The sequence below is a fragment of the Gracilinanus agilis genome, chromosome 3 (assembly GCF_016433145.1).
Source record: "Gracilinanus agilis isolate LMUSP501 chromosome 3, AgileGrace, whole genome shotgun sequence".
NCBI lineage: Eukaryota > Metazoa > Chordata > Mammalia > Didelphimorphia > Didelphidae > Gracilinanus > Gracilinanus agilis.
This window is the reverse complement of record NC_058132.1, coordinates 120,459,852-120,475,745: the sequence shown is the minus strand read 5'-3', so window position 1 is coordinate 120,475,745 and position 15,894 is coordinate 120,459,852. Positions and strand designations below refer to the sequence as shown.

Sequence of the window (15,894 nt, the reverse complement as noted above, 5' to 3'; positions counted from 1 at the left end):
ATCACCCGTTTGCCTCAGTTTCTCATCTGTAAAATGAGCTGGAGAAGGAAATGGCAAACTAGTATCTGCCAAGAAAACTCCAAAAGGGGTCACAAAAAGTTGGATGCAACTGAAACCACTGTGCAACAACAAAGGATCATTTTGTTTTTTTTAATCTGATTATTTCACAATGAATGTTAAGACTCACACGAGCTCATGTAAAATGTATTGGCTTGACTTTTTATTGATTTGTTATCAATAAACATTAAGTGGGGGTAGCTGGGTAGCTCAGTGGATTGAGAGCCAGGCCTAGAGGAGGGAGGTCCTAGGTTCAAATCTGACCTCAGACACTTCCCAGCTGTGTGACCCTGAGCAAGTCACTTGACTCCCATTGCTTACCCTTACCACTCTTCTGCCTTGGCGCCAATACTCAGTATTGACTGCAAGACAGAAAGTAAGAGTTAAAAAAAAAATAAACATGAAGTGCCTACAATATGCTAGGCATTGAGCTAAATGTAGAGAATATGAAAGGCAGAAGATCCTTGCCTTTGACAAGTTCATGATCTAATGGGGAAAGAATTACAAGGGAGGGTTGTACTTGAGATAGAGGGAAAAATCATTTGGAAGTCATTGCATTGATAAAACATTTTTTAAAAATAATATGTCCTCAATTTAAGAAACAGTAGTACTGTAATTTAAAAAGAAAGATCAAGGGCCTGCTGAATGTTTAATGCTTTCTTCCTGAGGAGGCATGATTTCTCTGATGCTTTGGAGCACTTCTATCTTCTTCTGTAGCTGTACCTGTTCCCTCTGAAGTTTCTTTATCATAGTCTCTGGTAAGAACAAATAAAGTAAAAAAAAAAAAGAACAAATAAAGTGATTTCAGGTTATTTTTCCAGTATGAAGTGTTGTATCCTTGTTCACAAGTCACCTACAGATAACCTTAAATCATCCTAAAGTTGTTATATTTCATTCAAAATATCCAAATTCTTTGTTAATTCCAAGATTTCTCAGTAAAACAAGGTACTCTGCTTGGGGAATGGAGAATAATTATTTGTACCTTAAGTGAAGTAAGGTATTTTAGGTTATATAAAAAATGGATTCATCTGTTATCCCTCTCTTGAAAACATGCTTTTTATCCAGAGCATCATTCTAGATTTGGTTTTAACCTGACCTTAAAACTAGGAAGTAAATCTTGCAAAGACTCCATTTATGACAATCAGATTACTTTATGACAGAACATCAAATTCCAGTATAAGGAGATACAGATCACTACCACCTGTGATATAATTTAATAAGAATATTTGCCCTGTGTGATCATCATGAAAATGCTTCAGACATCTTTGGTGGTCAACTGGATGCACCTTCAGTTTTATCTTTCTTGAGAGTCTGATCACCATCAATAGCCCGTGAGAATTACCCCAAAGAAGGAAACAGTTTTAGTTCAGAAATATGAGGTTGTTTTTTGCAAAGTATTGTTTTTTAGCCATCCATTCATTCATAGGTTTAGAGGCTTGTGAAAAGAAAGGCTTTTTCTGCATTAAAAAAATGAAGGATCAGCCAGCCATACCACTGCTGGGTTTGTACCCCAAAGAGATCATAGATAAAAAGACTTATACAAAAATATTTATAATCATGCTCTTTGTGGTGGCAAAAAACTGGAGAACAAGAGGATGCCCTTCAACTGGGGAATGGCTGAACAAATTATGATATTTGTTGGTGATGGAATACTATTGTGCTCAAAGGAATAATCAACTGGAGGAATTCCATGTGAACTGGAATGACCTCCAGGGATTGAGGCAGAGTGAAAAGAGCAGAACCAGAAGAACACTGTACACAGAGACAGATACTCTGTGGCACAATCGAATGTAATGGACTTCTGTACTAGCAGCAATGCAATGACCCAGGACAATTCTGAGGGATTTATGGAAAAGAAAACTACCCACATTCAGAGGAAGAACTGCAGGAGTGGAAACACAGAAGAAAAACAACTGCCTGATCACATGGGTGGTTGGGGATATAATTAGGGATACTGACTCAAAATGAGCACCCTAGTGCAAATATCAATAATAATGGAAATGGGTCTTGATCAATGACCCATGTAAAACCCAGTGGAACTGTGCGTCAGCTATGGGAGGGGAGGAATAGAACATGAATCCTATAACCATGGAAAAAATGTTTTAAATAAAAATTTTAAAATTAAAAAAAGAAAATGAAGGATCAGGACCTATGATTTCATTGATATAAGGAAATCCCAGAAAGAACTCCTGTGAGTCAGCAAATGTTCTGCAACTTAAAGGTGTCCTGGACATTGAGAAGTGAAGGGTCATATGGGCAGGATATCGTCAGAAGAATCTGAAACCAGGTTTCCTTTGGCCAGCGGCCAGTTCTCTGTTCACTCAATACTGTAAATGTTTCAGCTAAACTACTATAATGGTTATTTTATGATTCAAAATTACATACCTGTAGACAATTTCTTGAGTGTTTTTTTTAATATGGCACAGTCAAAGAGTGAGGTTGCAATTTCTTGTAATTCTAGGAAGGGAAAAAGGAGAAAGATACGTTTCTGTCTGCTTTCTACATGGGGATTTAGCTCTTTCATAGTCCATCAATGGGTACTTTCATTAAGCACTTACTATGTACTAGGAAAGCAAAATGCCCTTCCTCAACTCATTCAGGCAAGGAAGACAACATTACACATCAAAATATATGCAAAGAATACAAAATTATACACCTTTAGGAGATAGTCTATTACAAGAAATGTGAAATAATAGTGTGTTCCTTAATGATTCAGACAAAAAAATGAGTAAAATTAATTTGCTTTTCATAATTCTCATTCTTGGGAATAAGAAGATACATTAATTTTGCTTTTCCATTTTTCTCTGTGGAAAGCAACCCTCTGAAATGTTATTGGCTGCTTCTACCTAGAATATGAAATATCAGGAATTATTCCTTGTAAAATTTAGCCAATCCAGTACATGAGTTTTAGGGCCTTGAAGCAGGTGTTAATAAAGTTTAGTGTATATCTCCATCTGTGGCTAGGAAGAATACACAGCTTAAAGTGGGATGCTCCCCCAAACATCTTTAGCAAACAGTTATCAAATTAAACTCCGATCCAAATATCAAAAACTATAAAGCAATTCTTTTCCAACAATCTTTTTTTTTTTTAATCATTTGGGAGAACTCTGTTGTTAACAATCTAAATTCTGAAATAGGCCCACTGATTTTTAAGGAGACAGAAGTCTGCACAAATCAACTTGGAACATTTACTTAAGCTTTCCTTAAATTTCAGCAGTGATTTGGAGATTTTTGTGGTTGAATGCTGCTCTGAATTTACATAATTGTGTATTTGCTAAATAAAATGTTGATATCTTTTTCCATGGCTTATATTTCCAGATTTGATCATTCACTTCCCCCTGCCAGAGAACCATCCCTTTTAACAAAGAATAAAAAGATGATGAAAAAAAAATAGTTGTGACACTAACCAACACATCAAAAAGGTCTGATATGGAACATTTCAACGTCTTTCCCATACACCCACACAAATCTCTTTGAGTTGGGCCAGACTTATTCATTATTTCATAAGGCTCATTACTTAAAATGAGGTTTTAATGATATCAGACCCCAGTAAACTGGGCCCCTATCTGCTCTGACCAGCAGCTTCTAACTGTCCCTGTTCCTGAGCAGAAATAGTTCCAAGGACATTTCTGTGACCTTGTTTTTGTAATAATCCCTCACACCTTCAATATTCTCTTCCTGCAGTTTGGCTGTTCTGTGTATCCCAACTATATGCCCTGTTTCCCATGACTAACCCCTATGAGAAGCCCCTTTCCTCCCCAGGCATTCCTGTCTGAATAAGGCAGCAAGTTGTCCTGAATTGTGGATCCTCAACCCTGAATAAAAGTCTCATTTTATTGGTCATCTAGTTGGTCTAGGTTATTTCCAAGTTGACAGTATCTTTTTGTTTTCCTATCCCTGATTGTTCTCAACATGAACAAGATTCTCCCGGAGTGTCTAGAAAATGTAGGAGGAATTTGAGGGACATCCTCTTTGTTTCTGTATATTCTCAAGTCTTGTATTATAAAGTTTAAGAATGTTGGACTTGGAGTCGAGAGATCCGGGCTGCTGTCCCCATCCAATGCATTCAGACAAACATTTCGAAGGGACTTACTAGAAACGAGGCAACACGTTAGGGATTTGTATCAAAGACAAAGCAGCCTCTGCCCTCAAGGAGCTCCCACTCTACAAAAGATCTTTCAAACTCCCAAATGTAGCCTGAATCACATTAAAATATAACTGGGAGGGCAGCTGGGTAGCTCAGTGGATTGAGAGTCAGGCCTAGAGACAGGAGGTCCTAGGTTCAAATCTGGCCTCAGACACTTCCCAGCTGTGTGATCCTGGGCAAGTCACTTGACCCCCATTGCCTACCCTTACCACTCTTCTGTCTTGGAGCTAATACAGATAAGTTAAGGGTTTAAAAATGCAATAAATAAATAAATGAATTGTATATGTATGTGTGTGTGTGTGTGTGTGTATATATATATATATATTATATAACTGGGAAGTGTTTACAAAAATAAACAACACAGCATGGATCATATTAATTTGTAGTTTTCTAAGTTAATATGTGGCTGGCAAAGTTACTACTTGAATTTAACCCCACTCTTACTGAACCGTAAAGTTGAAAAGAATGTGAGAGAAAAGCAATAGAAATAGAGGAACAATACAGACAGAAAGTCACTGGGTCTCATTCTCTGGCCTTTAGGAAGGTTCTCCACATTTTCGCCCATACTGATTATAGTACCTTTATCTGAAGTGTTGTTGTCATTAATCTTGGAATGAATCCCATCAAGATCTTCTAAAAGTGCTTCAAATAGATTTTCAATAAGCCCAGCTTTTTTCATCTTCTTCAGCAAATCAACTTTGGTTGGAAGAACATAATTTTGGCATAGAAATTGTTTTAGTGAGTTTGGTTATGTTGTGTCTAGCACTTTATTGTGACTTACTCAGTGCTTAACTCCGTGACGGTTACGTGACCAATGGCTATTGGTATTCTTTCCCTAGACATCTTTTACTTGCAATTTCTTAATGGACCCTTTTTTTAGATGAAACGAGGAACCAGTGATCATGAAAGCCTGGGTTTGGAGCAAATATTCAGGCCTTTCAATTAAGACTATTTCTGGGTGTAATTTTCCTCTCATTGGGATGACGGGGTCAGAGAGTAAGAATTCGTAGCCTACTATTCGTGTATAGATTTCAGGGATTCTATGAAGTTGGTTGGAGGAAAAAAATGACATCTTTATTTTCCTGATCTCTAACTGAAAATTTTCATTTCCTTCCATTATGAATGTCGGGGTAAAAAAACCATTACTCTGGGTCTGTCTCATAGTAAGTATTTAATAAATGCTTGTTGACTTGAGAAGGGTTCCAGAGTCTTCACCAGCTTGCCAAAGAAATCCATGGTACAAAAAAGATTAAGAGCCCATGCCCTATTGTATAATTTTCCTTTAACACAACAGCTCTAATTTAAAATGAGTCAACAGGAGAATGTCACTTAATGAATATATCCTTTGTTCTGAGCCCAAACTACCCATTTGTAGCTGGCCCATAGGCCTGATAAAGAATTTAGATTAATCCATGTTTGCTAAAATAACAACAAGGTCACAGAAAGGGAAGGAGACCAAGTTTCAAAAGTTGTATTATCACCATTTTGAAAAAGAAACAGGGGCAGCTAGGTGGCTCAGTGGATAAAAAGCCAGATCTAGACATGAGAAATCCTGGATTCAAATCTGACAGACACTTCCTGGCTGTGTGACCCTGGGCAAGTCACTTAACCCTCATTGCCTAGCCTTTACCACTCTTCTGCCTTCTAACTGAAACTTAGTGTTGATTCTAAGACAGAAGGTAAAGGTTTAAAAAAGAGAGTCATATAAGTCAAGTGACTTTGCTATGGATGAAGGAGCAACAAGGGTGTGTTCAGTGTATCTGGAGGATACAGAGACATAACAGACAATTTGGTCAGTCTGAGAAGAACATTAAGAACATATGGTCTCCTATGGTACATTAGATACAAATTAGCCTGGCAGGCAAATTTATTATATTGGTAAAATTAAATCCTAACAAATCTAAAATGGGCATTTTAACATGCCCTATGGTTTAAAAAAAAAAAAAAAAAGAGGCAGTGCTGCATAGTAAGAGGATATTGAATTGGCTCCAAAGCCAAGACCTCTGTTCCATCCTGGCTGTGTATCTCTTAGCCTCTCTATTCTTTCCTTGCTCAGGAGCTCTCAGTGAAATCACAGGCTCAAGATTTATCCCTCCATGTTAAACATCTTCTCTTATAAAGCCTACATAATAGTTCTATACTCGGTATATGATCTAAAGACCTGAATTAAGAAATAAAGCAAAGACAAACTTACGGTTACTTGATCCAGGAGCATGTTTTTGGCATAACACTCTAAAATATATAATTTAAAAGAATCGGTCAGCATTTATTTTATATTTCCTTTGACTTAAATACTCAAAAAACACATTTTTAAAATTTTTCTCAATGACAAAAAATTGTTTTTAACATTAAAAAATGCTCTTTTGTAGCAAATGAGGACTCTCATACCTCTGTGATTCTTTGTATAGTTTTTCTGTTCGTCACTCCATAAGACATAGCTTATATATTTCTATCTTCACTCATTCTTTTTCTCCCCTTCCAAATCCTCAACTCTACTCCCAACTTCTCCAAAAAAATTAGGCTCGTATCAGAGAACTTGTTACATACTATTGCTTTTTACTCTTACCTGTCTGAACTTGGGCAAATCATTTAAACTCATTTAGCTTTAGTTTCCTCATATGTAAGGTGAGGTTGGATCAGCCGGTCTTGATCCCTTCCAGATCTCTCATCTATGTCCCTATTATATAATAAGAGGCTTTTTTTCTGTTTTGGCTTTATGACCACCATTTCCTAAAGTCACATAACTCACTGGACATTCAAGAATTTAAGAAACATCAAATTTAAGCTTTGATAATTAGCTGGTTAGTGATAAGATCATTTCTGGCTTGGTTTTATTACCTCTAGTTACAAGCTAGTTACATGGAGGACAGATCGGAGAGAAGAAAGCCTGGAGATGAGGAGACAAATGGAAAGTCTATTTCAATAATCTAGTTGAAGGGAAAGGACCTGAAATAGAGCTGTGGCTGGACACGGAGAGAAGATAGATTCTGGGAGGTATTTTAGGATACAGCATCAACAAAATTGGTTGAAGTTTGGTGGGGGATGAGATAGAGCAAAGAGTTGGGACTGGTTTTGAGGCCTTGACCATCTTGGAAAGATGGTGGTGCCCTTGAAAGAAATAAGGTGGCGAGGAAAAGGGAGAAGTATTTTTCAATCTTGTCTTGGCAATGTTGAGGGACCGTAACGTTGGAGATACCTAGCAGGCAAGTGGTGAGGCAGGACTACATCAAGTTTAGCACTTTGCCAAAGTCTGGAGATACCCAGAAAAGCGAAAAGCCTGTCCCTTTCCTTAAGGAGCTCACATTCCAATGGAAGAAGATCCTGTTTAAGTTACTGTACACATACAGGACACAAACATTCAGAGTGGAGGAAAGGCCATCTCGGAGAAGTCACTGGGAAGAGAGGGCAGGAAAGGCCTCCTGTACAACATGGGATTTGTTGGTAACCCTTACCTTCCACCACTGTGCTGCATAGTCAGGAAGGAGATCAGGGGGGCCGTGAAGGGGAGGTTAAGAGAGGAAGGCGACATCTCCGAGGTGAAGGACAGCCAATACAAAAGCATAGTCTGGAGATGGAGCGTCCCGTGCAAGGACAGCAAACGGGCCACAGGAGCTTGGATGGTGGTATCTGGAGAACTCCAAAGTTCTCCAAAGCTAACGAAGCATGATTTCTGGAAGAAGTAGCTACCGCACAGCTTCCGGCTAAATGGAAGTCCTTTTCTCCATCTGTAGTCCTCCCTAGATTCCCACAAAGCTGCCCTTCTTCAGGGGGCTCTCGGGTCCTGGCCTGCACCCTGGTCTAGGCACAAGGAGTCTGCCTGGCGAGGTACATCTGGGAGTCCACTGTCTCGGGATCATCAAACTCTTGGAGTTGGTAGAAAAAGAAGGTAACGAGGTTCAGGGAGCGGGAGATGGGATTTGTCGAGGGACGCTGAAGAAGAGTGGTCCGAGAGGGGCAGGGGATGCAGGAGGAAGGGTCTGCGTGGAAGCCAGCCCAAGCCCAGCCTGCGAACGTGCTGCCGCTCTGGGGTCTAAGCTCTAGGCGAGGGGACGCTTCCTAGTTCTTTCTGCTTAGAAAGGCACCATTCCTGAATGGTCTCCTGTAATGAGCGCTCCACACTGTCCCCCCACCTAAGCTAAAGTTCAAGAGGGAGCCAGCTGAAACAGCATCAGCGCCTGCTGAGGACACCCAAAATATTCACCCTTCCTTCTCCATTGTCCCCGTCAGCTCTGCTCTACACACACATAGCATCAATGGGAAAGAGAGAAAAGCCAGGCACATACAGAGCCAACACAGAGTCAAGGCATCTCGGGGGCTGATGCTAAAGTTTAATTTCTCTGGGAGCACGAAAGAATGAAGAAAATGTTCATGCAGATTAAATTTTAAAGCACTCCTGGACATTTTGGGGGAAGGGAGCTGGTTGTTAAATATTTACCAGCACACCCCTGCACTGATCATTAACTAGTATCTCATGACTACTGCTTTTTTGCTATATTTTCATGGGGCTCTATCACTTTTTTTTTTTTAATTCTTACTTTCTATCTTAGAGTCAATACTTTTCATTGGTTCTAGGGCAGAAGAGTGGTAAGGGCTAGACAATGTCCTGGAATTTTAAGTGACTTTCCTGGGGTCACAGAGCCAATAAGTATTTGAGGTCTGTCTCTAGGCTTGATTGTTTATCCCCTGAGCCACCAAGCTGCTCCCAGGCTCCATCATCTCTTGCATGGACAACTGCATTGGTTCCCAAACTTTTTTGGCCTACCGCCCCCTTTCCAGAAAAAATATGACTTAGCCCCCTGGAAATCAATTTTTTTTTAAAATTTTAATAGCAATTAATAGGAAAGATAAATACACCTGTGGCCATCACCGCCTCCCTGGATCACTGCAGCACCCACCAGGGGGCGGTGGTGCCCACTTTGGGAATCACTGGACTACTGCAATAAATGCCGAATTGGTTCTATTCCTTCTCTAATCAAATCTACCCCCCTCTAATCAATCTGTCACCCAGCCTCCAAATTAATATTATCATCTAAATCTTTTTTTAAATTAATTTTTCTTATCACAGAAATCTGATCATGTAGGATAAAGTAGTAACAGCTAATCCTTAAGTGGCACTTTGCAAAATTTATTTTTTTACATTTATTACACATCATATTATTTCTTTTTTTTCCCCTTACAACTCCATGAGCTACATGCTATTGTTATCTTCATTTACAGATGAAGAAACTGAGGCTAACAGAGGTTAAGTGACGTGCTTAGGCTCACAGCTATGAAGTGAAACAGGATTCAAACCCAGATCTCCATGACTCTTCACCCTCATTCTATCTACTAAGTCACCTCGCTGCTTGTCCTGGCATTGGCTTTCACAATCTGGCTTCCTTCAGACTTACCTTTTCACTATTTCCCATCACAAACTCTATGTTTCAGCCAAACTGGCCTACTTCCTGTTCCTTAAATTTAGCATTTGATTTACTCTCTCTGAGAAAGCACAAATGGTATCTGTCAGGTTCAGAATAACAAAACATAAAGATTCTTTAAAAAAAAAAAATTTGCTGTTTCATTGAACCAACAATGAACCAAACACTTTTTTCTAAATAAAAAAACATGCTTAGCAAGTTTCGATTAAATACCTGTAACTTCCAATAGAGTCATCAGCTTTCAGTGTTGCTTGGTCCTGTCTGGCACAAAAGAAATGGTAATTCTTGGAACATTTTTTAACGTCACATCCCACAGTAGCTCCTTTCTTAAGGCAAAATGAACATTTCTGAAAGAAAAAAAGAAAGAACAAAATGTGCTGAGCCAATTGTTTATTATGGCAGCTTTCATTCTCTTTTAGAATTACTGTCAAATTCCTACTAAATCCCATGACCCTTTGCAGTTCATAGGTTACTCTATCAGTTCTCCATCTCTGGTCAGACCCATCATCTTATGTCTTTGCTGCTCCTACAGGTATTTCCATCTTTGAAAATTTGTTGGACTTGAGATGAAATATTAGGGTTTGAATTTTTTCTCGCATTTTTCTTATTGATGAAATATTAGGGTTTGAATTTTTTCTCGCATTTTTCTTATTATCAGAAAAATGAAGCAGTCTTAATATAGTCATTATTGCTTTGCAATTCTTCTTTTGAGAACTGTTCATATCTTCTGACTACTTATCTACTGGAGAATGGCTCTTAGTAACAGCCTCCTGGTACACAGGTACCTTGTGGTGCTTGAGTGAAAAGTTTCTTCGTATCTACAGTCATATAAAAAATCCTCTAAGTCACTACTGATTAGATAAATGCAAATTAAGACAACTCTGAGGCAAATTGAGACACCTCAGTCTATCAGACTGGCTAATATAGACAGAAAAGGAAAATGACAAATGTTGGGAGGACGTGGAAAAATTGAGACACTAATGCACTGTTGATGGAGTTGTGAATTGATCCAGCCATGGTGGAGAGCAATGTTGAAACTATGCCCAAAGGGCTAAAAAACTCTGTATACCCTTTGACCCAGTAATATGACTACTAATTTGTATCCCAAAGAGATCAAAGGAAAAGGATCTATATGTGGAAAAATATTTATAGCAGCTCTTCTTGCGGTGGGAAAGAAGGAGAAATTAAGAGTATGCCCATTAAATGGGGAATGGCTGAACAAGTTGTGGTATGTATGACTGCGATGGAATACTACTGTGTTATAAGAAACAAGCAGCAGAATGCTTTCCCCAAAACCTGGAAATGAGCTGATACAAAGTGAAGTGAGCAAAACCAGGAGAACACGATACATAGTCATAGCAATATTATATGATGATCAACTACGAATGCCCTACCTATTCTAAGCAATACAACGATCCAGGACAATTCCAAAGGATTTATGAAGGAAAAATGCTATCTATTTCTAGAGAAAGAACTGAAAGTAGATTGAAGCATATTTTTTCACTTTATTTTTCCTGCCTTTTTTTTTTTTTTTTTTTTTTGCAGCATGGCTAAAATGAAAATAGGTTTTACATGATTTCACATTTATAATTGATATTACATTTCTTGCCTTCTCCAGAAATGGGGAGAGGAGAGCGGGAGGAAGTGAAAATTTAGGACTCAAAATGTTTTTTAAAAGAATATGTTAAAAATAAATAATAAATTTGAAAAAGTTAAATTTATTCACTGTAACTCTTTATGTACTATGCTGGATGACATGATTAGATCAGATAATCATGTGATTGCAAGAAACAGCATGGCGTAATGGGTAAAAAGCTGGTCTTGGATCCAGGAAGATCTGAATTCAAGTCCTTGCAATGACAGAAATAGGAGAGAAATTAAACAAATCGGGTTCAAGGAATTCACATTCAAAATTTTTCTTTTGGTATCTTTTTTTGTTTATATATTTTAATTTTGTTCATATATGTGTGTGTATAGGTAAATATAAGTGTAATATATATAGCATTTCTTCAAGCAAGTCACTTAATCTCCTAGTGCTCTCTGCAACTCTCTAAAACTATAAATTATAGTGAATAAGCCAATCTGCCTTGGTAGAGAGAGGGAGATTCCTCATCTACGAGTTCCTAATAAAAATAATTATTAGAATATCACACATCCAATCTCTGTCCCTATCTCTAGCCAATCAGACATAGTTAACAAAAAGACTTTTCCTAATTAAATTAGAATTCCTTCCTTATCTTACTTCTACCGATTTTATTTATGCAAAAGCTTTCCAATTTCTTATAATAAAAATTACATAATTTATTTTTGTGATCACTTCTTTCCTTTGATTAAGAATTCTCCCCATAACCATAATTATGAAAGGTATCTGAACTTGTTCTCTTTTAATTTTTTGTATGGTATGACCTTAATATTTAGGCTCCAACTCCATTTTGAGCTTGCTGTGATTATACAGTATAAGATATTGCCTTAAACATAATTTCTGCCAAACTGCTTTCCAATTTTTCTGACATCTCTTATCAAATTGGGAGTCCTTTCCACAAACAAGTTATATTATTTATCTTATCAGCTATTGCTTCTTTCCTATTTTTTTAAAAAAAACTAGTTCCAAACAGTTTTGAAGATAACTACTTTGGCACTAATTTAAAGCCTGGAAATTTTATTCTCCCTTCATGCCAAAGTTTTTCATTATTTCTCTTAAGATTCTAGGCATCTTCTTACTTTAAATGCATTCTTTAATTATTTTGTTTAGCTCCATATAGTACCCCTTTGGTACTCTGATGGATATATCACTAAATCTATAGATTAATACAGGCAATATCATTATTTTTATTATATTATTACAAAGTTACAATGAGCACTGATTGTTCCTCTAGTAATTTAGTTTTTTCTTTAATGTGTTTTGTATGTATATATGCATATATACACACATATGTCTGTATAGTATTTACATGGATTATGAATATATAAACACATAACATCTGTATGATGTATAACATAATACTTTAATATGTAACATACATAATATGTTCATCTTTTTTTTTCCAAAGAGAACCAATGTAGCTTGTGCATGAATTTGAATTTAAGTAAGGCAGGGTAGTGTGAAGCTATTGACTTCATTCTCTCTTCTGGAGTCATTAAAGTCTGGTGGCAGGACAAAAATCAGAATGGCTGGCAATGGTCCAGGATGCAGTAGATGACCTTGGCTTCTTCCATGTCTGACCAAGCTCTAAGTGTTCTAAGTTTAGCCACCTTCTTGGCCACTGGAACAAACTGTTCTCATCTGTCCATGCCACATGGGGAAGTTTTCACATACTTGGGGTAGACACCCCCCAAATCACCAATGGGCCTGAGGCCTGTTAGTTACCCCCAACCTGGTCTGCCCTGCCTATCAAGATGGTTTTGCCAGAGTGTGGCTGCTGGACAGGCTGCCATTTCTTGGCACCATGGGTCAGATATGGGTAAAAGGTGGATGCTAGAGGTGGGTAAGCAATCGTGAAAAGGGCTCAGCAAGTCCTCATACAGGAAAGTATATAAGTTTATATATTTGCATTATGTGTCATATAATATAGAATGACAGATTATAGTATATATATTATATGTGTATCTAATAGATAGACATATGCATATGCATATTTTTAACAAAATACTCTTTAGAGAAAACTATTTAAATAACTAAGAATTATCAGAGGTCATGACTAGATTGTGGCAATATAATGAATGTGTGTATATACATGTGTACATATATGTATGCACACACATATATGGAGATGACACACATATATGCATGTTTTTACACATATATAATACACATAGACATATACAGATCTTAGGTATGCCTGAATAGATGAACTCCTTCCCAGATTTATTACCTTTTTGTAGATATTTTGAATGGGAGAAGATAAGGGAATTCTATTGTGCCCTAAGGAATGAAAAATATGAAGAATTTTAATAAAGGGTTTATTTTTTTTATTTGGTCCATTCAGTCTTCCGGATGCTCCTCCTTTTCACTGGCTTCTATTATATAGAAGGAAATCATTTACACTTACCAGTCTCTTTCCTCGATTGATTTCTTCATTCACTAGCGTCACACTGAAATTTCTGTCTTCCTCATTTAAGCAAGGATGATCATCCTCAGATTCTACAAGTCCAGAAGCATATAACTATAGATGGAAAAAAAATTGGTGTGTATATAAAAGGGTATTGAAAACAATGAATTAGAGACAGAGACAAGATAGTGGAGAAAAGGTAGAGACTCACTTGATATTTTCCAAATTCTCCTCCACACAACTTTAAAATAAGTCCTCAAAATAAATTCTGGAGCAGCAAAACTCACCAGAGGACTAGATGAAATAATTTCCCTGCCCAAGACAACTTAGAAAGTTGGCAGAAAAGGTCTGTCTCATTGGAGTGTGAGTGGAGCACAGTCCAGAGCAGCTTTACCCAGCTGTGACAATAGCAGGCATTGGGGGCAACTAAATTGGCAGCAATGACTTCAAGAGTTCTTAGTCCACAGCTGGTGACAGGGTCAGACTACTGGTGAGGAGATTATAGGGGTCCCTTTCCTGGCTTTTGGTGCAGGGCTTTGTTGCACTGTCCATACCCAATTCTATATTATAGCCCCAGGGTAAGAAGGAGCACTCTAATGCACAAGAACTTGTTTGCACAAGGGAGTGGAGATCCTACTCACAGTTCCACGGCAAAAAAAGGCTGTGGTCACTCACAGATGAGAACACAGGCCATGAGGGTTGTAAATACAACTCTCCTTAGATCAAAATCATCTTGGAAGAACTAAATACTTAAACACCCCCACAATTAGCTCTGAAAATAAGTACACAAAAAAGTTAAGGAATAGGTTCAAAAAATGAACAAACAACAAAAAGAATCTGATCACAGAAAGTTACCATGTTGACAGGGAAAACTAAAACACAAACACAGAAGGAAACAACCAACTCAAAACTGATATATCAAAGACTACATGCACAAAAATGTGAATTAGCCCAAAAAGAATTCCTTGAAGACCTCAAAAAGTATTTTAAAAATCGAAAGAGAAGAAAAATTGTGAAAATAAATGAAAGTGATATGAGAAATTCATGAAAAAAGAGTCAACAGTTTGATAAAGGAGGCCCAAAGAAACCACTGAAGAAGATAACACCTTAAAAAATAGACTATGCCAAATGGTAAAAGAAGCACAAAGATTCACTGAAGAGAAGAATTCTTTAAAAAGAACTGGCTAAGAGAAAAAGGAGGTACAAAATCTCATTGAAGAAAATAATTTCTTAAAAATTAGAATTCGGCAAGTGGAGGCTAATGTTTCCATGAGCCATCATGGAAAAAAAAAATCAAAATCAAAACAATGGAAAAATAGAAGAGAATCAGAAATATCTCAATGAAAAAAACAACTGACCTGGAAAACACATCCAGGAGAAATAATTTAAGAATTTTCGGACTATTTGAAAGTCATGATCAAAAAATTGCCTAGAAATATTTCAAGATATCAAGGAAAACTGCCCTGATATTCTAGAACCAGAAGGCAATACAGAAATTGAAATAATCCACTGATCACCTCCTGAAAGAATCCCTAAATGAAGCCTCACAGGAATAGTATAGTCAAATTTCAGAGCTCCCAGGTCAAGAAGAAAATCTTACAGGTAGCCAGAGGGAAACAATTCAAATATCATGGATCCATAGTCAGGATAAGACAAAATTTAGCAGCTTCTACATTAAAGGATATGAAGGCTTGGAATGTGATAATCTAGAGGGAAAAGGATCTAGGATTATACTAAGAATCACCTACCCACAGAAACTAAGTATAATCCTTCAGGGGGAAAAATGGAAATGGATATTCAATGAAATAGAGGACTTTCACACATTCCATATTAAAAAAAAAACAGGGCTAAATAGAAAAACTGACTTTCAAATATAAGACTCAAGTGAAGCATAAAAAGATAAACAAGAAAGAGATAAAAGGGATTCAAACTGCTTACATTCCTTGAAGGGAAGATGCTATTTGTAACTCTTAAGAACTTTATCATTATTATAAATAGGGCAGCTAGAAGGAGTATACATAGACACAGAAGGCAAGGATGTGAGTTGAATATGATGAGAAGATATCTTTTTTTTTTAAACCCTTAACTTCTATGTATTGGCTCCTAGGTAGAAGAGTGGTAAGGGTGGGCAATGGGGGTCAAGTGACTTGCCCAGGGTCACACAGCTGGGAAGTGTCTGAGGCCGGATTTGAACCTAGGACCTCCTGTCTCTAGGCCTGACTCT

At 37.5% G+C, this 15,894-nt stretch overlaps 1 protein-coding gene across 1 annotated transcript in view; it reads right to left on the bottom strand.

Annotated features, from left to right (window-relative positions):
* Window positions 1–395: 395 nt before the first annotated feature.
* The window catches only part of SETDB2 (SET domain bifurcated histone lysine methyltransferase 2), a 93,310-nt gene continuing 77,811 nt past the window's right edge, over window positions 396–15,894 (bottom strand). The window contains exons 16-21 of the mRNA XM_044668944.1: window positions 13,671–13,784; window positions 9,835–9,968; window positions 6,399–6,436; window positions 4,784–4,900; window positions 2,443–2,514; window positions 396–812 (exon numbers count right to left, since the gene is read on the bottom strand). Of these exons, the coding sequence (XP_044524879.1) occupies window positions 688–812; window positions 2,443–2,514; window positions 4,784–4,900; window positions 6,399–6,436; window positions 9,835–9,968; window positions 13,671–13,784 (600 nt within the window). The 3' untranslated portion in view covers window positions 396–687. The remainder of the gene's footprint in view (window positions 813–2,442; window positions 2,515–4,783; window positions 4,901–6,398; window positions 6,437–9,834; window positions 9,969–13,670; window positions 13,785–15,894) is intronic.